This window comes from Petaurus breviceps, unplaced genomic scaffold (genome assembly GCF_028583685.1).
Source record: "Petaurus breviceps papuanus isolate PSGF00001 unplaced genomic scaffold, PetGlider_PUasm1.0 37, whole genome shotgun sequence".
NCBI classification, from domain to species: Eukaryota; Metazoa; Chordata; class Mammalia; order Diprotodontia; family Petauridae; genus Petaurus; species Petaurus breviceps.
Window position 1 is genome coordinate 12,178,737 of NW_027186296.1, and position 24,461 is coordinate 12,203,197.

The 24,461-nt window shown below is 47.6% G+C and overlaps 3 protein-coding genes across 9 annotated transcripts; 2 read left to right on the top strand and 1 right to left on the bottom strand.

Annotated features, from left to right (window-relative positions):
• Positions 1 to 1,920: 1,920 nt before the first annotated feature.
• PSME2 (proteasome activator subunit 2) lies at positions 1,921 to 5,179 on the bottom strand. The gene is made up of 11 exons (XM_069097913.1): positions 5,016 to 5,179; positions 4,633 to 4,665; positions 4,132 to 4,194; positions 3,753 to 3,839; positions 3,612 to 3,642; positions 3,420 to 3,517; positions 3,065 to 3,133; positions 2,827 to 2,894; positions 2,589 to 2,643; positions 2,180 to 2,266; positions 1,921 to 2,048 (listed from the first exon to the last, which is right to left on the bottom strand). The coding sequence occupies exons 1-11, from the start codon at positions 5,061 to 5,063 to the stop codon at positions 1,968 to 1,970; spliced, it is 720 nt and encodes a 239-aa protein (XP_068954014.1). The 5' UTR covers positions 5,064 to 5,179; the 3' UTR covers positions 1,921 to 1,967.
• A 393-nt stretch (positions 5,180 to 5,572) lies between these two features.
• Positions 5,573 to 13,933, top strand: RNF31 (ring finger protein 31). Of its 4 annotated transcripts, none has more exons than XM_069097916.1 (23): positions 5,584 to 5,688; positions 5,963 to 6,163; positions 6,244 to 6,445; positions 6,676 to 6,822; positions 7,117 to 7,272; positions 7,528 to 7,587; positions 7,699 to 7,774; positions 8,031 to 8,208; positions 8,368 to 8,767; positions 8,995 to 9,270; positions 9,467 to 9,715; positions 9,934 to 10,116; positions 10,234 to 10,440; positions 10,755 to 10,928; positions 11,027 to 11,125; positions 11,246 to 11,335; positions 11,494 to 11,608; positions 11,813 to 11,931; positions 12,226 to 12,339; positions 12,524 to 12,581; positions 13,191 to 13,287; positions 13,457 to 13,625; positions 13,736 to 13,933. In XM_069097916.1, exons 3-23 carry the CDS (start codon positions 6,245 to 6,247, stop codon positions 13,787 to 13,789), a joined length of 3,222 nt encoding a protein of 1,073 aa, XP_068954017.1. In that variant the 5' UTR covers positions 5,584 to 5,688; positions 5,963 to 6,163; position 6,244; the 3' UTR covers positions 13,790 to 13,933. The 4 variants fall into 4 exon arrangements, with proteins under 4 accessions (XP_068954018.1, XP_068954017.1, XP_068954016.1 ...); XM_069097915.1 differs by having other exon boundaries at positions 5,616 to 5,771; XM_069097917.1 differs by lacking the exon at positions 5,963 to 6,163 and having other exon boundaries at positions 5,573 to 5,688.
• A 479-nt stretch (positions 13,934 to 14,412) lies between these two features.
• IRF9 (interferon regulatory factor 9) lies at positions 14,413 to 23,351 on the top strand. Of its 4 annotated transcripts, none has more exons than XM_069097918.1 (9): positions 14,413 to 14,565; positions 16,141 to 16,334; positions 16,645 to 16,828; positions 17,191 to 17,375; positions 17,489 to 17,576; positions 17,846 to 17,917; positions 21,980 to 22,339; positions 22,812 to 22,927; positions 23,031 to 23,351. In XM_069097918.1, the coding sequence occupies exons 2-9, from the start codon at positions 16,155 to 16,157 to the stop codon at positions 23,064 to 23,066; spliced, it is 1,221 nt and encodes a 406-aa protein (XP_068954019.1). In that variant the 5' UTR covers positions 14,413 to 14,565; positions 16,141 to 16,154; the 3' UTR covers positions 23,067 to 23,351. The 4 variants fall into 4 exon arrangements, with proteins under 4 accessions (XP_068954019.1, XP_068954021.1, XP_068954022.1 ...); XM_069097920.1 differs by having other exon boundaries at positions 17,242 to 17,375; XM_069097919.1 differs by lacking the exon at positions 14,413 to 14,565 and adding an exon at positions 14,908 to 15,015.
• The last annotated feature ends 1,110 nt before the right edge of the window (positions 23,352 to 24,461 follow it).

Genomic DNA, 24,461 nt, shown 5'->3' on the forward strand with positions numbered 1-24,461 from the left:
AGAATAATTGATTGGAGTTCCAGCTGGCAGTAGAGAAATAGCCCACCTGGCCTTGAGATTGGGGCCAAAGCATACATGTTATGTATTTTTTTTTCTCCTTAGTATTATAAAGGATGACTCTCTGAGGAAAGGAGATATTAGGAACTTTAAAGTGATGTAAAGATGAAAGAGACCAATACAATTAAATACACACACATTAGCTTGTCCCCTGAAAGAAGACAAGATAATCCATCTTTTCTTTCATTAGTAAGGTAGAGAACTATGGATATAAGATGTTTCCTGTACTGTTAGACCCTGCCAATATATCCATTGGTTTTATTGAACTATTTTTTTTCTCCTAATTTTTGGTAGAAGGAAAACCTCTTCACTGCATAGGAAGGTGGAGGGGGATATAGTTGTAATTTTGATGTAAAAGCAGAAGGCATCAATGAAACTAACACAATCTCTATCCTCCCCCCCAGCCCATGTTGGCATTGTTAACTCCCAAACTGCTATAGCAAGTGGTGACCTAGAGGACTGAAAAAAACATGGTTTGGAATTAGAGCATTTATGTAGTAGAAAGAACCTTGGATTTGGAATTTAAATCCTGGCCATGCTACTTAAGGACCTGTGTGACTTTTGGCAAGTCAATTAATGTCTCTGGGCCTCAGTTTCCTCATCTGTAAAATGAAATGTTTGGAGATGCCCTCTGTCTCATGCCATGGTCTTAAGGCCCTGGGGACCTAACACTGAAGCCATGCCTGCCAGTGGTAGATAGTTGGCAGCTTCTGAATCATTAAACTGGGGACTATCTGAACATGAAGAGAGCATGGGGTTCCTCTCCCCCAACCCCCTTTTCAATCAAGTGTGCCTGGAGCTAAACATTTCCTATCACTCTGCTTCCCCTGGCTCCACTCTGATTTCCTGTCAGCAAGGGTGACATCTGATCAATCTCCTGTCATCCTGCTACCTTGGGCATGTCACTTAAATTCTATGGTTCTCATTTTTCTCCTCTCTCAAGTGATACAGTTGGAGCCTATTCCAACTCCTTTCTAGTCATGTTTTTCCTCTAATTATTACAGCCTGCTGGGGGTCTTGGAGAGCAGGTAGCCATTCCCCTTTCTGGAAGCAGAGGAGGGTGGAGGTAGAAGGGAGAGGCAATCTGGGTTGACTTGCCCAGGGTCACACAGCTAATAAGTGTCTGAGGCTGGATTTGAACTCAGGTCCTCCTGACTCCATGGCCATTCCTCTTTCAAGAATACTCATAAAATAAAGGGGGCAGCTCTGGAAGTCTCATGCTATGGTTTATTATGGCATTGTTATATTTTGACCTGATAGCCTGTATTAAAAAGTTATGGGTATAAAATTAATTATAATAAGTTATAGGTACTATATAAACAGGCCTAAATCAAGACAACTATGTATCTCAATGTATTTTTAAAAAAATAACAAGGAAATACACTGAAATATAATACATACTTCCTAACACTTAAAGCTGTCCCAGAATGGAATGGACTGACTGCCTTGGAAAGCAATGGGTTTCTACTCACTGGAGATTTTCAAGTATAGGCTACAGAACTATTTAAAATTTTTGGATGACTTTTCAAGTATGTGGTATAGAGGATTTCTACTTAGCCATGGGAACACAGACCCTTTAAGGTCCCTTCCAACCTGGACTCTAGGATACCTAACATCCAATATGAAGAATGACTAGGATCTGGACCACGGTAGAGGCAATGCACTCCTATCATCCTCATGCTCAGGTCTGATGGAGAGATGTGAAGGTACCCACGGCAATTTCCCAGAACTGCTTGTGCTTCAAGGTGGGGAATCCCAACAGTACAGCAATGCACAGCCATATTGCCCCTGAGGCAATATCTGATTCTTCTCCTCTCACAATTCCCCAGAATGGATATAACAAGCACACAGTAACTAGCTCAGTTTGTTAAAGGAGTTAAGATCATTTATTTCCTTTATGGCCCTGAGGCTCAGTACATAGATGCCTTCTCTTCACCCTTTGGGTTGGTGATCTTCTCCAGGTTATTGCTGATGATGTGATAGAGCTCAGCCTGGATAAATGAGTCAAAGTGATAGCTGAAGCTTCCTCCCTGGCCCTTTTTTCAACTCCCCCCTCCCTTGTCATCCTTTCCCTTCAAACCATCTTTATTCTGTATCTCTTCTGGTCTTCACCCCTACTCACATAGAAAGAACGGAGATCCAACACTATGGTCCGAAGTTCCCTATAGATCGCCTCATCTCGTTCATGCACCAAAGTCCTATAATCCATCTGGGAGTGAAAAGGGTAAAATTGGGTCACATCTCTTGGAGGGCATGAGATGTACCTGGTTTTCTCATAGAAGGGAATGGTCAAATTGGAGGAATGCTTTTTGTCTCAGCCACAGGAAGCAGAATTCCACAGGATCAGGTAGATTGGCTAGGATCCTTTTGCTTTGGTCTTCCCCACAGAGGGAAATTCCCTGAAAAGACTTTCTCAGGGAGATTAGACACCTAGCACCTCTTTTTCATACATTCCCAGCATCAAATTTCTCAACCAAAAGTTTGTTGGGATTTTCCATGATGCCCTGAAGTAGATGGGAATCCCCACTCACCACGTGAGTCTCCTTGGAGGCCTTGGCCACAGCATCTCCACGTTCAGAGAAGTACCTTATAGAAAAAGAGAGGGTTGACTGTAGAGATGCGAGCTCCCAAGGAAACACATTGCCCTAGAGTATCTCTCCAAAGCCTCATCTCTTGATGGGAAATGTCCAATGCAGGAGAAACTGACCAGCCTCTAAATTCTAAAGTGATGCCTTCCATTTCCCATGCCTATCCTCAAGCCTGGCTTACTTGGCAATGGCTGTCTGAAAGCTTTCCACTTTGGTTTTCACTGCAGTCACTCGTTCTAGAATCTTTTCCTGTAAAGATAAATAGAGATGGAAGATTGAGAACAGTACAACCTACTCCTCCCATCCATGTCCCTAACATTTCCCTTCCCCCTTTCTTCTTGTTCCCAGACCTAGCCTCTTACCTCCCAAACATTTCTTTACTATAATAATCCTCACTTCCTCACCTTCCCTTCCCTTACCTGAATGGCCACCCCAAAATCATTGCCGTCCTCAATCTTGGGGATCAGGTGCTGGATCCAGGTGATCACCTATATCAGAGAAGTTTCTATGATTGATTTAATGATTCAGTCATTAAATGCTTCCATGAAGAAGGTACTATGTTCTGTACTACTACACACAGAGAGACTAAGGAACAATCCCTACCCTAGAAGAGCTTACCTTACCATTTGTAGGACTAAAGCCCATAAAGGCAGACCATTTGGTGAGAAGGAAAGGGGTTTAAAGGAGCCAAACCTTAAGGAAAAAAGGTTTACAGGAGAGTCCCAAGTCTTAGAAATAGGCCTTGGAGGGAAAAATAGAAGACCTCTGTCTTACCAGAATACACTTCTCTTTGAGGGTCCGAACCTCTGGCTTAACTTGAGCAAGTAGCTCCAGGATTTTCTCATTCCCAGGGAGGAAGCCACACTTGGGGACTAAGGGAGAAATGAAATGTCAATCACAGGATTCAGGTACCTTTCTAGCCATCCTTCAATCACCTCTCTCCTTCCTAATGCCTTCCTTCCTCACCTTCTTTCTTCTCTTGTTTGTCTGTCTCCATCTGAAGGAAAAAAAATTCATTGGAATTGAAAATTTTGAGGGAGACTGAGGAGGAAATATCATCTCTATGTTGTTTGCAATTTCTGTCTGTTAGCTCCCCTGGGATCTCACCTCATCATCCTTGGGTGGAGGATCTGGAATTGGGATGTCCAATGGTGCTCGAAGAGGGGTTAGGTCAACCATATTGAAGGATTCATCCTGCCCAAAAGTAACTTAACTGTTAGGTTCTTCTCTGGCCTCTTCCCTCTTAAACATGCATAAAGTCCCAAAGATAAAACAGCTTTCCTACTACCTCCAACCAACTCCAAATAGCCTCTTCTCCCTCAATTAAATGTTCCAAGATTCAGGCTCCACCCCTTCCTTTGACTCTGAATTCACAGATAATGGATTGCCACAGCCCCATAAGGAAAATGAACTCCAGGTCTTGAATGTAGGTTAAGGGTGTCTAAGGTTAGTAGGGATAGAAGCAAGAGAGAATGCTGCCACTTACCTTCAAAAGCTGATGTAGTTGTATGATTTTCCGAGGTAGGAAGGTTGAGAGGAACTCCTCAGCCTTCGGCAAAGAAAGAATATGATCACAGGAGGAAGGGGAAGGAGAGGGAGGAGGTCTCGGGTAGAAATCAAAGAATTGGGGTCAAAGGGCTGAATAAGAAAATCTTAGAATAGGAGAATTTTAAAGGTGGAAAGGGCCTTGGAGATCATCTACTGTAACATTTTACAAGATGAGGAAATTTAAACCCAGGTAAATTAGGAATTTGCTGAAGGTCAGGAAGACCAGGTTCCCAGACAGCCATTGTAGAGCTCAAAGGAATCACAAAATTAGAATGGGGAAGGAGAGGTTAAGATTGAGGACCCAAGTTGAGTCTTGGACCTGGTAAAGAAAATGAGCCCCAGGTCAGGGTTGAGGGTGGGGTCCCAAGGGAAAGTTGTTAATCTATTTTCTCAGAGGTTGAGCCAAGTATCCAAATCGACTGGATCCAAATCGACTCACCTCCTGGAAGAGATTTTGCCGGAACACATCCACCTGTGGAGAGAAAGCAGGGCTCAGAGGGTTTCCGTAGAAAGGAGAGTAGGGTGGAGAAGGGTGGAGGCTGTGGGACCTTCCTCCCACCCATCGCCGACCTATTTTAGTACTATCTCACCCTACCCCCAACCCTTTCCCACCTCCACGAAGTTGCCCCCTGGCAGACCCCCTAACCTCAGGTCTGAAAGTGACCCTGGATGGCAAGGCCAAGATCCCGAAGGCCCCAAAGAAGAAGCGAAAGTACTTCAGGGACGGACTAGAGAGGCTCCCCAGCCCTTCAGCCCAGCGACCTCGGTCCTGGCCCCCTCCCCACGGCAACCAGACGGGGGTCAGCCCCCCAGCCTCCTCACTTGTCTGCGGGCCTCCCCGCTCAGCCGCAGCCTACACGCCTTGGCCATGCTGTCCAGGGCCAGAACAAGTTCTGAGGTCTCCCAGCTCCCCGCCGAAGGCTCGGGCTTTCACTTTCACTCCCCATTGACAGCTCCGCCCCACTGGCCCCGGCCGGGCCCCCAGTTCTCCCGGGAGCCCCCTGCTGGTCTCCCCGCGGTGCAGCGGCGTTGGAGGTGGAAATCCCCCTTTGGAAAAGAGGCTGGACTCTGGACCGCCCCAGGCATCCTCTGAGAAACAGAGAGAGGTGGGGGAAAGGACCACGCCTTTCTTACAGCCCACAGGTTACTCGTCCTGAGCAGAGCCACAGTCCTCCCATTGACCACGCCCCCCTACTCCACGCCTCTTCGAAGACAAGCCCCGCCTTCTTTATAGCTACTCCCCTTTCTTTTACCAAACCCCGCCCTGCCATGGCGTCCTTTTCCCTCGCCACGCCCCTATCCTGAGCCTAGTCCCGCCTCCCTCAAGACCACGCCCCCGAGCCGCTCAGCCCCTTTCCCTCTCCCGAGGCCTCCTTCCCACCTCCTCCTAGTTTAGCCTCGCCCGCTTCCGTCCGAACAGTTGAGGTCCCTCCCCTTTCCCGGGGACTTCCTGTTCCTTACCCAGAAAGCAAGAGGCCCGGGAGCCAGGCTGCGGGTGAGAGCCAAACCAGGGTTGGGGTGTTGTCCGGCCGTCCTGCAGCTGCAGCGTGAACCGGGAACCCGGAGAGAGCCGAGCCGGTTGGTTCGGGAAGGAAGGCGTCACCTTCGGCAGTAGTGGGGGGCGGAGGGAGCAGGGAGACAAGCCGGGCTCGAGATGATCCTCTGGGGACTGAGGGACGGAGGGAGGTCAGTGCGTGCCGGGTGTCCAGTCACAGCTCAGCCCGGACTCAGCAGTCCTGAATCCCTGCCCCCACCCTCTTCCTCGGCAGCTGCCCGGTGGCCGCAGCCCCGATCGGGGCAGACAAGCCGGAGACGAGGGACAAGACTGGGGCGGGGGGTGTCCCCACCTGTCCGCGTCGGGGGATGGGGAAGGAGGAGCAGACAGGCTGAGCTGGGCCATGACTGCATGCTCTCAGCCCCTGCAGAGGAGCCAGAGGCTGGGGGCTCTTTTCTCCAGCTACCTGAGATGGGTAAGCAGAGTCTGTGAAGTTTGGCGACCCAGGGGAGCGCCCCCTCCCACCTCAACCTGCTCCCTTGTGCCTCCTCCCAGGATGTCAGGGGAAGGGCTGCAGGAAGAGGAGCGGGTCTTCCTGGCAGCCCGTGAAGAGCTGGTGGACGCCCTGAGGAGGGATCCTGGACAGACATTTTCCCCAGAGCAGCTGCTTGGACTTCTGGACAACTCCCTGCCCCTTGCTATCCGCTACCCCCGGCTGGGTGCCTCCCGCCTGGTCTGCAGCAATGCCCAAGGAGAGGTGAGCGAGCATTATGACTAGCAATGTTTAGAAGGAGGACTGGAAGAGGACTGACTGCTGGAGAGGATTTTTGGGAAATGGGCAGAAACATGATCAAAACCAGAAGGAAAGAAATAAGGAATGAAGCAGGGAGCTAGAGGCTCTGTTGTCTAGTTTAGACAACAGGGACGGGGATCTGTAATGTGAGACTCAGATACTTTAATTCAAGTCCTTCCACCCTTTCTTTGCAGCCCAGTCAATACTTGCGAAATTTGTCCACTGCATTGAACATCCTAGAGAAATATGGCCGAAACCTACTTAGTCCACAAAGACCACGCTATTGGCGTGGGGTCAAGTTTAATAACCCTGTCTTCAGAAGCACTGTGGATGCTGTGCAGGTGAGATTTTAAGGGACCTGAGAAGATGCAACTAGGGAATTAGGTGCCAGGGTAACTGGAACTGGGCTAGAAGTTTGGGGCTGGGCCAGAAGCTAGACCTGTGCTAAGGATAACCTTCCTGTGAAAAGTGTGAGAATTTAAAGAAAGATTAGTCACGGGGGTAGAATGAGAACGTCAAATTACCTTGGGGTCTGTGTAAGGAATAATGAGGTACAACATACACATCCTTGTCAGCGGAAAAAGATGTGGGAGGGAGTGGTTCACAAGCAGGCAGTGACTGGGGGTTCATGACAGGGAGGCCGGGAGGTTCTTCGACTTTATGGATACACAGAACAGCAGCCAGATGGCCTAAGCTTCCCTGACGAGCAAGAGGAGCCAGATGAGCATCGTGTGGCTACAGTCACTATGGACGTCTTATTGCTTCGGACTGAGCTCAACCTTCTCCTGGAGGTAAGACATTGCCCTCATAAGCAGAACTTGGAAACTCTGACTTCAGGGACTTAGCCTAACCTGAAGCCACCTTTCAGATATCAGCCCGCCCGGCTGAATCCCAAGCTTGGAGCATTCTCCCCCCTCCCTTGTCTGCTGCATCCTGAGAAATCACCTGCTCTATTTCTTCCCTTTCCCTGTGAGTGGATGGGGACCAGGTTCCTAGGGATAGTATGGTTGGAGGTTCTGACTGTGCTCCATTTATTCTGGCTGCAGGAATCCCACCCACGGCCAGAAGCACTGGAACAGCTGCTAAAAGACGGATCTAGTCGTCAGGTAAGGAGGAAGGGGTTCCTTAGTACCATCGGGAGATTGGTGAGAAAAAGTTAGGGAAATGAGGACTGTATATTCCATTCAACCCTCTAAACGTTATCCTTCCTTCGTCAGACGCTGCTCTTCTCTGAATCAGTTTCTCCACTAAGAGAGACCACTTCCAATTCTCTTCCTGCTACCCAGGTTCAAGGTACTGCTGCTTTTTTGGAGAAGGGAGCCAGTCAAGTGTGGTATCAAAGTGAAGGAGATAGATGAAATTTCATTATACATAGTACATGTAATTCTTTTAGACCTCGTTTCTCTTTCCTTAAAAAGATAAAACTAATTTCTTGAGCCTGGTCATATTAAAGAGCATACACTAGCTCATAGCTTATAAAAATTTGTGCACATAATCCAGAGAAAATAGTATTCTCAAGGTCACATGTAATTCTTTTTCTCTTGTCCAGGCACCACCCCAGGTTCTTGTTTTTTATGTGGCTCTGTCCCAGGCACACTGCATTGCCCAACCTGTGGTCATGCTCTTTGCCCGGCCTGTGACTGCCTTTTCCATCGACACCCATCCCGTGCCCATCACCACCGACAGTCCCTGCTTGGGAATCGCCCAGCCTCCAACCTTAGCTCCAGGTAAGAGGCCCCTTCTTTTCTTGATCCAGAGGTGGGTGAGCCAATTTAAGGTAGAGATGAGTGAGGGGGCGGGGGGGCATGCCAAGAAAATTTAAAATGCTCAGGAGTGCAGAATTTAACCACCTGTGTATTTAGGATAGCCCTGTGTCTTTGTTACAGCTTGTCAAACCTAGCTCCACCACGGCCCCTGCTCACCTCTCCACCCACCTTTGGGGATAGCTCTTTTCCTTCTTGGTCAAGTCCAGCCCCAGAGCCACCTAGCACTCGCCCACCTTGGCACTGTGCTGCCTGTGCCATGCTGAATGAGGCCCGAGCAGTGCTGTGTGTGGCCTGTGACCGGCCTCGAGGGTGCAAGGGGGTAGGACAAGGGATGGAGAGCCCTCAAGCTGGAGGATCAGGGGGTGGGCCACAGCGGGGCCGCTGGGCCTGTCAGAGCTGCACCTTTGAGAATGAGGCTGCTACAGTGCTGTGTGCCATGTGTGAGCGGCCTCGGCTTGCTCAGCCCCCCAGCCTTGTAGGTGATGTCCAAGACACTGCTGCCTGCCTGCCTGCTCTGGAGGTAATATGAATTCTTGCCTATCCTCCTAATTAGACTGCCTGTAGCTCTCCCAGATCCTTGTTTTCTTTGATTCTCCCCCCAAAATCTTTTTTTCCCTATTTGCACCTCCTTGTCTTCCCATGATTTTTTCTTCCCTGTTCTCCCAGCCTTAGATTTCTGCTCTTAAGAAGTAGATTCAAAGGGTGAACTTTTCAGTGGTAATGATTATCCCAGTCTACTTCCTCTAGGCTGGAGACTGGCACTGTGTTCACTGTACCTTCCGAAACTCTGGCCCAGGCTGGGTGTGTACCATGTGTAACCGGACCAGTAGCCCTACTCCACCATCTCTTCCCTCCTGGCTCCCCACTAGCTTGCTGGGAGAGGGAGCCCGGACCAGTGTCTGCTTCAAGCCTGTGTCTACACAGCGTCTGAACACTCCTCTGCCCACCCTCAGGGGAGATCCTGAGCAGCATCGACAGGACAAGATGCGGGAGGATGGGCTTCGATTGGTGGCAATGATCCGAGTAAGTTTTGGGCAGGGGATGAAGACTTGAGAAAGGAGAGCAGACTCTCGAGTATGAGGTGGAGGATGGGATAGATTCTAGAATGCTCTACTGTAGCTGGAACTATTTTCTGATTGGGTAAGAGGAGTGAAGAATGTCTTTCCTTATTCGTGTCTGAATGAAGCTACCCCACCAATGGTGTGGGGTGTGTCCCCAGGCAGGGGAAGCCGAAGGTGCATGCCCTGAAGAGATATTTTCAGCACTGCAGTACTCAGGCACTGAGGTACCTCTGCAGTGGCTTCGGTCAGAACTGCCCTACGTGGTAGAGATGGTGGCAGAGATGGCAGGACGGCAGGACCCCAGTCTAGGTGCATTCTCCTGCCAAGAAGCCAAGCAGGCCTGGCTTGATCGTCATGGCAACCTGGATGAGGCTGTGGAGGAGTGTGTTCGAGCCAGACGAAGGAAGGTGGGGCAGTTTTTCTGATTGGAAGGATAGAGGATAAATCGATCCCTGGCAATGTTAATAGAGGGTGGTGGGATGGGGGTCTAAGAACAGGTACGTGACTGAACTGGATACGTAAACTAAGGTTGAATATAAAGATTTGAGAGAGGAAAACCTTAGAATTTCGAGTTTCAGCATATGTTTCTGACTTTTGACTTTCTCCTTTATTATTGCAAATACAGGTTCGGGAGTTAGAGGTCCTGGGCTTTGGGCAAGAGGAGGGGGCTTTGCAAGCACTCTATCAGCATGGTGGAAATGTGGGGCGAGCCCTTACAGAGCTACAGCGACAACGCCTAGAACCCTTCCATCAGCGCCTCTGGGAGGCCCCTGAGTCTAACCCTTCCTGGGATGGGCCTGATAAGCAGGTATTTGTTGAGACAACTCCTGAGAAAATAGGAAAAACAATGAAGTTGTAACCCTGAAAAAGGCCAGGCCAGATAGGGATATTCTGACAACTGTTCATCTGTGCCCTCACATCCCAGAGTCTGATACGACGGCTATTGGCAGTATATGCTTTACCAAGCTGGGGCCGGGCAGAGCTGGCGCTTTCACTGCTTCAGGAGACGCCAAGGAACTATGAGCTGGTAGATGTGGTGGAGGCAGTTCGACATAGTCCTGACCGGGCCTTCCTGCGCCGACTACTTGCCCAAGAATGTGCTGTTTGTGGCTGGGCCCTTCCCCGAAACCGGGTAACCCCCTTTCCTTAGTCTTGGCTGAGTAATGGCCCCTTGCACTGCCAGCTTGTATACCTTTTCCCATGAAATGAGGCCCTTAACCCCACTTCAGCCTAACCTGACTATTCCTAAAAAACCATCAAACTAATTTTTTTTATTAATCACTTCAAAGGAATCTTTGCTGTGTCTTCCCATTCCTTCAGACGCAGCAAGCTGGGTGTCTTCCCAGCTAATATACACCTGATCGATTTACACCTGATCCTAATAGCTTAGTCCATTTTGCTACTCCTTATTGGCTCCTGATATGACTCTCCCCCCTCCTGCCCCAGATGCAGGCACTGACCTCCTGTGAGTGTACCATCTGTCCAGACTGCTTCCAGCAGCACTTTACCATTGCCCTAAAGGAGAAGCACATCACAGATATGGTGTGTCCAGCCTGTGGACGCCCTGACCTGACTGATGAGACCCAGCTGGTCAGCTACTTCTCTACCCTGGACATCCAGGTACCAAGAGAACCCAAAGTGAACATCATGGAGCTTAAGGGATCCAGGGTATCAGGAGGTTGGGGACCCATTCCACCTGCCTCTTCATGTCTTCCTAGTTGCGGGAGAGCCTGGATCCTGATGCCTACGCATTGTTCCACAAGAAATTGACAGAGCGTGTGCTTATGCGTGATCCCAAGTTCTTGTGGTGCACTCAGGTGAGACAATGAGGAAACCAAATAAGGAGCACAGGGAAACTAGGAAAAGGCTAGCTGACAGAGAGGATGGAAAAGGGGGTAAGGATATATCATGGTAATATATTTTTCCGTCCCAACCAGTGTTCCTTTGGCTTCATCTATGAGCGAGAGCAACTAGAGGCCACATGTCCCCAATGTCACCAGACTTTCTGTGTTCGCTGCAAGCGTCAGGTAAGGGGGAACAAATCGCGGTGGAAGCATAAGAGGATGAGGTGGGAACTGGGCGAAAAGAGGGAGGCTGGAACAGTTGTGGCATGTAGCAAGAGAGGATCATGGGATTGTTTGGGATGGGAAGTCTCTAGCTCAAGCACTTGATTTCCCTCCTACAGTGGGAAGAACAGCATCGGGGCCGGAGCTGTGAGGACTTTCAGAGCTGGAAACGTGCCAATGACCCTGAGTACCAGGCCCAGGGCTTGGCCATGTACCTGCAGGAGAATGGCATTGGTAAGGCCGTCTTCTGTCCTTCCTCTCCAAGATCTAGGCACTTTCTTCCTCAATACACTCACCATTCCCTGCCCTTATTTACCCCACAAGCCTTTCATCCATCTTTGCCATTCTTACTCCTGTCAAGAAAAGTCAAGATGGAGAAACTCCTTTCTGTGAGCCAGCTGTGCTAGCTTGCACCCTCAATCCTGTTTCTCCCCATAGACTGTCCCAAGTGTAAGTTCTCCTATGCTCTGGCCCGGGGTGGATGTATGCACTTCCATTGCACCCAGTGCCGCCATCAGTTCTGCAGTGGCTGCTACAGTGCCTTCTATGCCAAGAATGTACGTTTGAGGTGGGAAGAGGGGGACAGTGGCTTGGGATGGGGAATGTGACCAGACTACACTGGTGTTTGAATGACAAGTCACTAGGAGGAAATGATAGAGGATATGGAGAAAGTGGGGTTGAAGGGGTCATTGTGCTGTTGAGCATCTCTCCCCATTCTCTAGTGTGTGGCTCCTTACTCCCCCACTCCTCCTGTTTCTCACTACACCCTACTCAGGAAGGGGGTCACTGAGAGGCCAGAACCTGATACTTTCTCCAACCTACTCTCTTTCTCCTACTTGGGTTCCCTTCAGAAATGTCCAGATCCCAACTGCCGGGTGAAGAAATCACTGCATGGCCATCATCCTCGAGACTGTCTCTTTTACCTTCGAGACTGGGATGCTCTCCGTCTTCAAAAGTTGTTACAGGTCAGAAGCCTCCAAGGCTAGGATGAGAAGGCCTTGTCAGGAAAGATTTCAGGGTATTAGAGAGTTTATTGGGGTCCTAGCATCTCAGAGATTCCCTTCATGAAGTATTGTGAAGGTCAGGGGAGATAGTCTAAAGCAAGAAATAGGAGCTGACTAGAACACTCATCTGTCTGTCCCTCCCTAGGACAACAGCATTACTTTCAATACAGAGCCTCCAGCTGGAACCCGGGCAGTGCCTGGAGGTGAGTAAACTTATCATCCTGGAACCCCTTACAACCCCCAATTGTAAGTGTCCACTGAGAGGGGAAAGCTTCCTCTATGGAGAAGGGGCAGAGATGTGGGTGAAGTCTCAGCGTTCCACTATGTTTATAGGGTGAGGGTAAGGAGGGAAGTGGCCCCATAAAACCCTCAACTTTAATGGTTCATTAATTCATTCACTAATATTAATCATTTGCTATCTGGAAGGTATTGTCGTAGGCACTGTGGTCACTACAAAGAAGTATCCAAACAAAACCCTTGTCCTCCGGGAGTTTTTATTTGGAAAAAATAAAACATGCACTAACTGAAATTTAATTATCAGTCAAGGTATCACAAAACAATATGCAATTGTGTAAAATTAGTGGTACAAACAAATATTCTAGGACAACAGTTTATTCTACTGAGCTGGAGAGTCGAGCTGTAGATGGCTGCATTCTTAGGTTCCTCCTGTCATAGAGCTGATAATTCTGGATAATGCATTCTTGTTACCCACACTGGAACCTGATCTCCCTTTAGATGGGTTGAATAATATACCCATTTTGCTTTGGGGCAAACGTCTTCTTCCTTACAGACCAGACCTTCTGTCCCCTCAGGTGGCTGCCGTGTGATGGAACAGAAGGAAGTTCCGGGTGGGCTAAAGGATGAAGCCTGTGGAAAGGAGACCCCGACTGGGTATGCTGGACTCTGTCAGTAAGTACCAGGCTGGGAAGGCCAGGATTTGTACACTGATTCCTCAAAGAATGGGTACTGGAATATGCATGTTGGGGATGGGCAGTAAGCATGGGGTCTGAAGATCTCTGGATGGTGAGGAGTTCCCAGAAGCAGGCCCGATGCCTTCTCTGCTTCTCCCACCCCTCAGGGCGCACTACAAGGAGTACCTGGTGAGCCTCATCAATGCCCACTCGCTGGACCCAGCCATGCTGTATGAGGTGGAGGAGCTGGAGACAGCCACTGAGCGCTACCTGCATGTCCGGCCTCAGCCAGTTGTGGGGGAGGAGGCCTCCACCTATCGGACTCGACTGCTACAGGTGAAGACTGCAGACGTTTTCTCAGACATTTTAACCTCCAAGGATCCCCTTAGCCAACCTGGAATCCCTAAATACCTGGCTTTAACCCATTTTCCTGTTTCCTCCTGCAGAAGCTGCTAGAAGAGGTGCCTCTGGGCCAGAACATCCCCCGAAGGAAGAAGTAGCTGGGGCTGGGGCCCTCAGGAAGGCCCCTGTGCCCTCTGCCAGGGGCTGGGGCCCTCAGGAAGGCCCCTTTGTCCCCCGCCAGTTCCCATTTCCTACGGACTCCCGCAGAAACTACAGCACCAATAAAGGTGTCTCCGCTGCCAGCCTCCTTTTTGGTCCTTCTTTTTGGTCTCCTCCAGCCAGGCCCCCCGGGACTGAGGGATAGAGGAAGGGTGGGCCAGAGAGAACGTGGAGGAACTTTGCCCGACCTCCCTCCTGATCCCCCCAGTTGAAGCTCAGGGCTCGGAACAAGCGAAGATGTCGAATGGCCCCCTCCTCTTACAGCGCCCAGCCCCTGCTTCCCAGGCCCCCAGGGCTTGCCCGGGTCCTAGCCCCGTGCTAGATGGGGGGGGGGGGGGGGGGGAACGTTATCAGAACAGCTCTAGACATTGCACTCCTGCATTCAGAAAAGCCGGCAGTGCCCTCCTCGGGCCCTCCCGGGGTTGGCCCAGGGACTTTACCGGGCTCCTGGCCGGGCCCCGCCGCTACACACCCAGGCCCTCCGGCAGGGCCTGCCCGGGCTGACTGAGCTCCGGCATTTTTCCCAGGACGCTGCTCCCCCTGCTGGTGAGCGGGGGCCCTGCAGCTCCAGCCCCACGTGATTTCTTGGAAAAGGCGGTGCCCAAAGGAAGCGAAACAGGGCACAGTAGGAAGGGGAGGAGAGAGAGAGACGGGGAGCTGAGCTGCGCCCATCTCTCCCGTTCGTTCGAACCGAGGCACCTGACTGCTGGCACAGGTAAGGACGGGCTCCGTGCTCTGAGCAGGGTGCCTGGCTTCCCGAGGAGATGCCCGAGGAAGGAACACCTGGCTTCTGGAGATGGGGAGGGGAAGGGGCAGAGAAAGTTCATGCAGAAGTGGACTTTCGTGGCCAGGCCGGGAGGACCAGGTCCCAGAGGCCAAGGCTAGGGGTGTGTCAGAGGGACGAGTGTGCCAGGGAGGGAGGGGTGGATGGCACTCGGTGCAGAGAATGCCATCAGCCTTTGTTTTCGGTGCCCCCAGTGCTGCCCCCCCCTCTAGTGTGGCCCCGCCTCCTTTCCCCTCCTCTTTCCCCTTTTCACCCTCCCCTCCCTCCCCTCAGCTTTTAGGGGCGACCAGGGCCTGGCTTGGAGATAAGTGCCTTCGGATCCCAAGCTAAAGGCGTATGTACCTAAGAGAACTGAGGACGTGAGCTGGGAATGAGGATCAGGTATGGGGCCCGCTCCAGGAAAAGCTCTCGTGCAAGATGCCGTCACTGATCGGGAGCGCAGAGCCTGGACAGGCCGCTCCGTCATTTTACAGATGGAGAAACTGAGGCCTGGGGAGAGAAAGGGGCTTGCCCAGGGTTTCATAGACAGAGTCAGGATTTGAACCCCAACCCTCTGAGTCCAGAGCCTGGGTTCTTTATACTGTGCCAAGTTAGCCCTTTTCAGCTTTGAGACAGATTAAAGAAAGATTATTTGGTTCTTCTTCCCTATGAATAATGACATGAAAAGGCCTTGACTCGAAATATAAACACAAAATTTTGTGCCAAATGCAATGACCTAGTTTGGAACTATGGATAAAAACAGTTTTCCATCTTTCCTATTGATGATGAAATCAGTGTTTGAACTTTGAATCGTTCAGAGGCTTTTGTTCCATAGTCTTCAGCAATGGTTTGTAGTGTGAAAAGAGGTTGAAAGGAATGAGGAAACAGCTGACAGAGACAGAGGGCTGGATTTGGGGTAAAAATACACTTATAAAAAAGGTTGTGGTGGCCATAGTGCCCCACTGATCTGTTTGGACAGTTTTCCTGTGTGGCAATGATGTGCTTCGGCACCAAGAGTGTAAGTTGAGTTATTAGTGTTACAACATGTCTGCTCTTTCTTCCTTGTTCCTCAGTCTGGTTAAATACCAACTTCTGTATTGGTGAATGGTGATATTTAGTTGTGGGGAAGCGTCATAACCAATTTGACATTTTTTTAATCACAAAATAACAATAAATCTCTAGCTTTTTAAAAAAAAGTTTAACTTGTAAATCTGGGATCTCTTATTATTAGGCAGCATGGTATAATGAATATGAGTGCTCAACTTGGGACCAGGAAGATTGGGGTGGAGTTTAAATCTTGCCTTAAGACAAGAGCTGTTTGTCAAGGGCAAGTCACCTAACTTCTCTCAGTCTCTGTTTGCTCATCTGTAAAATGGGGATAATAATGGCACTACATTAGGGTTGTGGTTTCACATTGTACATTATAGCACTGTGTAAACATGAATTATAAATGTCCATCATTGCTGCTGTTGATGTTGTTATTTCTGCCATGTTTCTTAAGTTCTTGTCTTCTGCTGGTGTTTCCAGTTGGTCCCTCTAGGATGGCATCTGGCCGGGCTAGATGTAGTAGGAAACTTCGTAACTGGGTTCTGGAGCAGGTGGAGAGTGAGAAATTCCCAGGAGTATGCTGGGATGACGCAGACAAGACCATGTTCCGCATCCCCTGGAAGCATGCAGGCAAGCAGGATTTCAGAGAAGAACAAGATGCCGCCTTCTTCAAGGTAAAAGAGCTTGCAAGCCCTTCCAAGCTCCATACAATTGAGGGCCTTGAACTAGGGATGGAGACCTTTCTTTCCAAAGATCTGAAAGACCTAGACATGTCTTTTCTGAAGAATCTGGAGACCGCCTTTTCTGAGCATTAGGGACAACTGGAAATCACCCTTTCTGACAACTGGGTGGGTGGGGAAGCCTGAGTATTTTCCATATTAGCTATGTTCCATTTAAGGGGGGGTGAATCTGTTAAGTTGTTACATGCATTAAGTTGACAGAGGACCTTAGTGATCATACCCATTTCCTCCCTCCCTTCTTCAGGCCTGGGCAGTATTCAAAGGGAAATATCGAGAAGGAGATCAAGCAGACCCTGCAGCCTGGAAGACACGCCTTCGATGTGCCCTCAACAAGAGCCCTGAGTTTGAGGAGGTCCCAGAGCGAGGCCACATGGAAGGGCCTGAACCCTACAAGGTGTACCGGCTCCTGCCTTCTGGAACCCTTCCTGGTGACTACTGCCACCCATGCTCCCTAGTCCCCATTCTTGGAAACAATAAAAGTCACACTCTGAGAGGTGGGTGGGAGGAATTTGGGAAGTCTGATTCATTTTTCCCCAGGGCAGAGCTTTCAGGTAATAATGAGAGTTACATTTTTATAGCACTCAGGTTTACAAAGTACTCCCTGTAGGCAGGTAGCACAAATACCATTCTACTCATCTTAGCAGATGAGGAAACTGAAGCTTGGAAAGGTATGAAGTGACCTGCCCAGGATGATGTGGTAGCAGAGCCAAGTCTTCTCCCACCAGTGCTTCCTTTCACTCTCTCACTCCCAGATATTCTCCAAGCATCTTGGCATCTTTTCCCTTTGCAGATCCATCCATAACCTCCACTTCAAGCCCTGACTCCTCTGGTGCTTCCACAGCCCCACAAGCTATCCAGAAACTTCAGCCAAAGAGAAACCGTGCTTTATTATCCTTGAAGGAAGAAGATGATGTAGAGAATAAACGGAGTTGTATACTTAGCCTGCCTTCACTGCAGAACTGCCCTGGAATCATGGTGAGTTCCAAGGGATATGGTATGGGGAAGGACCTGAGCGGCAGCCCAGGTTTAAATCATAGCTTTTGGGGGAGGGAGTATTTGTTACTGATGGAGCTATTCTTTGATCTTAGGTTTCAAGTAAGGGACCCAGCAGCAGCTTTCAACACATGGATGATTCTGGTATTGGGAGCAACAGCAACAGCCCTGAGCCCCATGAAGGTAGTTCCCCTGCCCCAGTCCTCCTTCCAAGCAAGTCAAACCTTCTACAGCCATACCACCCTGAACTCACCGATCTCATCTGGTGCCAGTTAACTTCTCTTAGCTTCTTTTCCCATTGGTAAAATGACGGTGCTAGATTACATATAGGACCTCCAAATTTCCTTCCAGCTCTAAATTTCAGTCCCATCATCTTAATGAAATTCCTGGTTGACCCATAGGTTGATTCTTCCTATATATTTACTGGAACTTTCTCCCCTTTTCTTACATAGTTGCTGACTCTATTGATGTCACTTTACCAGATGATAAAGAAATCCCCCAGTTGCCTACCCTTTCAGATGCAGGTAAATAGACTCTAAACTCCATGGCCTTTCCCCTTCATGACTGCTCCCCACTCTCCTCCTTTTGATCTGCTTTTTACAGCCCTTGCACGTTTTACCTTCTAACCTTTCCTTCCAAACATCTATGTAGCCAGAACCAAGTGATTACCTGTGTGGTTTGGTTTGAGGTTTCTGAGAAGGTACTTCTGTTCTGTTGAACAGTTTGTGAGTGGATGAACTTGGCAAGGGAGGGAGTGTAGAGAGAAAGGAGGAAAGCCCCTTGAGAAACATTAAGGGATCTGAAAGAGATATTCAACAAAGAAGACAGTCATCTAGCGTTTATTAAGTGTCTTCTGTGTGCCAGACACTGTCCTAAATGCTGGGGATGCAAAGAAAGGCAAAAATAGTCCCTGCTCTCAAAGAGCTTATCCCATGGGAGACAACATGCAAATGACTGTGTACAAACAAGATATATACAGGATCTGTTGGGGGTAGTCTCAGAGCAAAGGTGCAAAGAGTAAGGACGGTGGGGAAAGGTATCTTGTAGAAGTTAGAATGTTAGCTGGGACTTGAAAGAAAGTAAGGAAACCAAGAGGTGGAGAGGGGGAAAGAGAGAGTTCCTGGCATGGAGGACAAGCAGTGAAAATACTTGAAGTATCTTCTGCATGGAATAGTCCAGAGGCCAGTGACACTAGATCAGAGAGTACATGGAGGGGAATAAGGTATAAGGAGGCTAGAAAGATAAGAAGGGCTTTATGAAGGCTTATAGGGGACTTTAAAAGCCAAACAGAAGATTTTAAATTTCATCTTGGAAGTAATAGACAGTCACTAGATATTATTGTATAAGAGGATGACATGGTCAAACCTGCCATTCAGGAAGATCAGTTTGATAGTGGGTGGGGGATTGCTTAGAGTGGGGAGAGATTTGAGACAAGGAGACCAACCAGCAGGTACTGAAATAGCCCAGGCGTGAGGTGATGAGGGCCTGGACTAGGGTAGGGGCAGTGTCAGAGGAAAGAAGGGGTATGTGAGATGAAGCAAATGCTGTGAAGGTAAATTTGACAGGACTTGACTACTGATGAGAGATGGGAGGGAGAGAGAATGAATTGTCAAGGAGGACACCTAGGTTGTGAGCCTGGTGATGGGGAGGATGGTGGTACCTTCAGCAATAATAAGTAAGTTAGGAAGACAGGAGGGTTTTGGGGGAAAAGATAGTGAGTTCCATTTTGGATGTATTGAGTTTAAGATGTTTGTTGGACATTCAGTTTGAGTTGTTGGAGGTTGAAGATGTTGGAGATGGGAGGCTGGAGGTGTGCGAGAGGTTAAGTCCAGACAAGTAGGTCTGAGAGTCATCTGCATGGAGATGATAATCGAATCCATGATTGCTGATGAGATCATCAAACAAAATAGTATAGAGGGAGAAGAGAAGAAGGCTTAGGACAGAGCCCTGAGGGACACAGTCAGGCATGACCCAGCAAAGGGAACAGGGGCAATGAGATGGTAGAAGAACCAGGAGAGAGCAGTGCATCAGACTGACAATGTCAGAGACTGCCGAGAAGGAAGAGAATGGAGAAAAGGCCGTTTGATTTGGCAGTTGAGAGATCACGAGTAGTTTCAGTTGAATGATAAGGTCAGAAGCCAGACTGTGGATAAAGAAGAGTGATAAGAAAGTGGAAACACCTATTATAGACATCCTTCTCAGTAAGTTTAGCCACAAAAGGGAAGAGAAGTATTGTACAATAACTAGTGAGAATGGATGGATCAAGCGAAGGTTTTTTGAAGATGGGGGGAGATGTGGGAATGTCTGTAGTCAGTAAGGAAGCCTATAGGAAGAGATTGAAGATAAGTGAGAGAGTAGGGATGCAGCGTGGAATTGGAGATTTGAGAAATGGAAGGGACTTTAGACATTACTCCCTAATCTGATAGATGAGGAAAGCAAAGATTAGAAAAGTGATGTGATTTGTTCTGGTCATGTAGCTATCAGATTTTAGATTGGAAATCCAAATCTCCTACCTTCCAATTTGGTGCACTTTCTATTACTCCCTTGTCTTCAACTAACATTTCAAATGCAAATGATACATCTCTCTGTTTGGTTCTCATCACTTTTCCTGAATTCTAGATTGGCATATCTTTTCGCCTATCAGATTTCTCCCCCTGAGTGTCCCACTGGTGTCTCAAACTCAGCACTCAGCATGTCTAAAGCCAGTTATCTCTACCCTGCACATACTCCTCTCCTGTCTCAGTTACTCTTATCTGTGGTACCACTTGGTTGGGATTATTTTTTACCCTTCTCTCCCCCTCAGTTCCCATATCCAGTCACTTACCAAGTACTGTTGACACCTCTACAGCCTCTCGCACATCTGTCCTCTTCTCCTTATTCCAGTTGTAACATCTCATATGAACTTTTGCCTCCTAACAGGTTTCCCTGCCTCTGCCTCCTTCCTCCAGCCCATCCTTCATATCTTGACCAGAATAGGCGTCTTGAAATGTCCAGTGGTTCTTTGCATACTGAGTGAAGTTCACACTTCAGTGCTGCGTGTTTAAGTCCTTCCCTTCGCATTCTGACACACCCTACTTTTCCAGACTTATTAAATATCTCTCCCTTCCTTGTAATCTACTCTCTGGCCAAAAGGGAAAACTCTGCCCCATGCTCTCCCAGCTTGGCACTTTCTTTGCTCATGCTGTTTCCCCCTACGTCTGAAATGTCCTATCTCCTGTCTTAGCTCCTTGACCCACAGACCCTTATCCCCCTTGCCTGTTGATATCCTGTCCATCCATTAAAACTCAAATCAAATGCCATTCTCCTCAAGGAAGTCTTCCCCTCCTTCCTGGTTGGTAAAAGACTTTTCCCTTATGACCACATAACACTTTGTTTTGCAACTTTCTAATGCACTTTTAACCTAGAATTCTGTATTACACCTATATGTATTTGTGTCTTATCCACCAAGAGACAGTGAGGGCAAGTCACATGTCCTAGCTAAACTTTTTTTTCTCCCTCAAAGTTCTTAGCATAGTATTCTACACAAGGTAGGTGTTTGAGGATAACTGAGTAGCTTTTTTTTAGGCCATTTAGCTAATAATCTTTGGTATCCCTTTATAGCCTTCCATAATAAATAGACTTCAGGAAAAAACTCAATCTAAAACAGGATTTTAAAAATTCTTTATGTCAGGTCTGATAGAAGGAAGTCGTTACAATCTTAATGATTACAAAAGCAAAGAAAAAAAGTCTGCAATAGAGTGAAAACACCACATCATCTTTTGACCATCTTTTAATCAGTTTTTCAAATATCATAGTAAATCCAGTGAATAACAACTTTGTCACATATTCCTAATAGACAACTCTCCAGTCAGAAGTGGAAAACATGAGTAGTAACTAAGCAGAACTATCAGTTTATTGGTCAGTCCATATGTATGTGTGCACACACACACATACATACACATATACACACACATATAAAACACTTCATCAGACTTGTAAACTAGAACCATTATCAACATAGCATCATGATTCTCTTGCTATTGTGATGTGAATTAAATAAATAGGAAAAGAGCAGGATTTGGAAGGTGGGTACCAATAGAATGCAGTCTTTTTATGAACCACAAACACCCATTCAGCTTATTTAGCTGATGAATGATGAATTTGTAATAACAGCTTACATTTCTGTGGCACTTCCAAGTTTATGAAGCCACATAATCGGAAGACCCAAGTTTCTATCCTTCTTTGGTCTGATGTGAGAGCTTTATGAGTGCAGAGGAGTCCCATCACCTTTTTTAACCTTAGTTTCCTGATCAGTAAAATGGAGATGGTGACACTTGCACTACTTCCCATCCTGGGCTGTTGGGAGGAAAGTGCTTCACAGCCTGATTACTTTTTCAACCTTAAAATGCTATAAAATTGTGAGGATGTTGGTGTTTTATTTATAAGTGTTTCTTGAATGAATAAACAGTTGAATTAGTGAATCTCTCCAGACTTCCTTACCTATAAAATGCAGGAGTTAAACTAGGTTCCCTTTTAAAATTTTTATACCATAATTGCATGAATCCATCCCTACTGTGTTGCATCTTTTTTTTTTTCTTCCTCTCCAGATTTCTCTCTTTTGCTCACCTTCCACTACAGTGGGCATTTGGTTGGAAAGACTGAAGTATATGGCCCTGACTGCCGACTTGTAGCCAGATCTTCAGGATCCGAGAACAGGATAGAACAGGTGGTACTCCCTTCTGCCAGCATTCTGTCTGAGCAAAGTCTCCGGGCATCCACAGAGAACCTCCTGAACCACTTCGACCGTGGCATCTTGGTAGCTAGCAATTCCCGAGGTCTCTTTGTGGAACGCCTCTGTACCATCCCCATCTCCTGGACTGGGCCCTGCACCCCATCTGGGCCTGGACCCCATCTGCTACAAGACAAAATATGCGTAGAGGTCTTTAATCCTGCCAAATTCTTCCAAGGTGAGAACCTTTCTATTCTGGCCTAGCTTTAACTCTAAGGGCCCTAATCACTACCCCTCTCATCTTGAGAGTGGCCTAATTTTTAGAATCCTGCTCCCTCCCTGCTGTCAATCCTGTGGTAATCCTGAGCCCCACTTTCACAAGTTCCTGGGCCTGTGACTGCTGCCATCCTGAGTTCCTTCACTCTCCAGCTTCTCCATGAGCCTCAACACCAATCCTGTGAGACCCTGGGCTGGTTGGGCTAAGGCATGGTAACCAGGGAATCATATTGCCCCTCATTCTGTGTATTTTCCTTCCTTTGATTCTTGCCTATCCCCTCTTTTTCTCTTTTCATTGTTTCTTGTTTTCTCTCCTTTTTCTGTATTTCTTTATCTTTTTTTCCCTCCATTGCTTCACTCCTCTCCCATATTCTGCCTCACTCTCTTGCTCTCCACTACTTCCTCTCCCAAATTTCTTTCTCTCTTACCATTAGGCCTAGCCCGATACCGCAAGGGCCTGGCCCCACCCCCTGAGTTCCAGGTGACCCTAAATTTTTTGGAGGAGCACTGTGGTCCTGGATATACTCATAAGAATCTCATCACAGTCCAGGTAGTATCACTATCTGGGGTTGGGTAGAGTCTCTGGGATGAGGAGGGATTCTTCCAGAATGAATAAAGGTTAGACTCACTGATGTCTGTTCTTCCTGGTACAGATGGAGCAGGCCTTCGCCCGATACTACTGTAACTGAACTTGTCTAAGTGAAGAGTGTTCCGTTCCATTGACATCTGTTACACTGGTCTTCCTCTTCCTTTCCCTTAACTCTGGGGGGCACACTGTTCGTCATATGCCCTTCTAGTCAGTGTTGGTGCCTTCTATGAGTTGTATCACCGTGCTTGGGTAGTTTGGTAAGGTGGTGGGGGATCCCTGGGAAGTCCCAGCAACTCAAAACTCACCATGCCCTTCCATTTCAGACCCTAAAAATAACTTCATATTCACTGTCTAGGTTTTTGAATAAAGTTATTTTAAAATGAAATTATCTGGTTTATTGGGAGGAGATTGATACATCAGGGGAAAACAGATATGGTCAGTGGAGAGTCAGGAGAGGAAGCATCTTATTTAAAACCTGAGGTTCTTTACCTGGAATCCATGGAGGATAGATATCAGGAGTTAAATCAACTTGGAACTATTAAAATGTTTTGATAATTGTATTTCAATAGAAGTGGGTTCCTTTGTAATCCTGTGTATTTTATTTTATGCATTTAAAAACATTCAGAGGAGGGCCCATAGGCTTCAATAAACTACCATAACACACATAAAAAGGTTAAGAACCCTTGATTTAAACCAGGGGTGGGGGACCTGTGGCTTCAAAGCCACATGTGGCCCTCTAGGTCCTCAAGTGTGGCCCTTTTACTGAATCCAAACTTCACAGAACAAATTCTTTTATTAAGGATTTTATTATCTGAAATGCTATTATTCATGTTATATTAATATATTTGTATAACATAAATGTATGGTTTACATAGTCATATAAATGCATGTATAAAAATTATATTAATATATAAAATCCTTTTATTAAGGGGATTTGTTCTGTGAAATTTGGATTCAAAGGGCACCACTTGAGGAGCTAGAGTGCCACATATGGCCTCGAGGCCACAGGTTCCCCACCCCTGGTTTAAACTTGTCTACTGGGGTTCTCTTCCTAGTCACACCTTTCACCCCAGTCACATCTCATTTCTGTATTCGCAGAAGTCCTTGGGACTGGCCCTGTTACACATCACAGTCCATACAAGCCACTAAGACCCTAGTGGGCAGGTCATATACCTAGAGAGGTGGGCCAGGGGATATGTTCTAGAAGCAAAAAGAGGTATGCTGGTCTTGTGTAAAAGGCAGTCAATAAACATGTAAGTGCCTACTATGTGCTTATTGCTAGGAATGAAAAAAAAAAAAGGTAATAGTTCCTCCCTGTGCTCTTAAAAAGCTTATAACCTAACAGGGGAGTCTGTATTCAAACAAACAGCTGTGTAAAGAAGCGATGTATAGAATAAATTGGACATAATCAGTGGAAGGAAGGGATTAGAATTAAGGAGAATTGAGAAAGGCTTCTTGTTGCAGGGATTTTACCTGTTACTTGAGGGAAGCCAGG

Coding starts and splice junctions, on each gene's coding strand:
- IRF9 (XM_069097918.1), top strand. CDS start 16,155: ATGGCATCTGGCCGGGCTAGATGTAGTAGGAAACTTCGTAACTGGGTT. Junction 17,376..17,488: donor AGAACTGCCCTGGAATCATG/GTGAGTTCCAAG, acceptor CTTTGATCTTAG/GTTTCAAGTAAGGGACCCAG. Junction 22,340..22,811: donor TCCTGCCAAATTCTTCCAAG/GTGAGAACCTTT, acceptor TCTTACCATTAG/GCCTAGCCCGATACCGCAAG.
- RNF31 (XM_069097917.1), top strand. CDS start 6,245: ATGTCAGGGGAAGGGCTGCAGGAAGAGGAGCGGGTCTTCCTGGCAGCC. Junction 9,716..9,933: donor TTCGAGCCAGACGAAGGAAG/GTGGGGCAGTTT, acceptor TTGCAAATACAG/GTTCGGGAGTTAGAGGTCCT. Junction 11,609..11,812: donor CCTGCAGGAGAATGGCATTG/GTAAGGCCGTCT, acceptor TTCTCCCCATAG/ACTGTCCCAAGTGTAAGTTC.
- PSME2 (XM_069097913.1), bottom strand. CDS start 5,063: ATGGCCAAGGCGTGTAGGCTGCGGCTGAGCGGGGAGGCCCGCAGACAA. Junction 4,666..5,015: donor GCGGGGAGGCCCGCAGACAA/GTGAGGAGGCTG, acceptor TTCTCTCCACAG/GTGGATGTGTTCCGGCAAAA. Junction 4,195..4,632: donor GGCAAAATCTCTTCCAGGAG/GTGAGTCGATTT, acceptor TCTTTGCCGAAG/GCTGAGGAGTTCCTCTCAAC.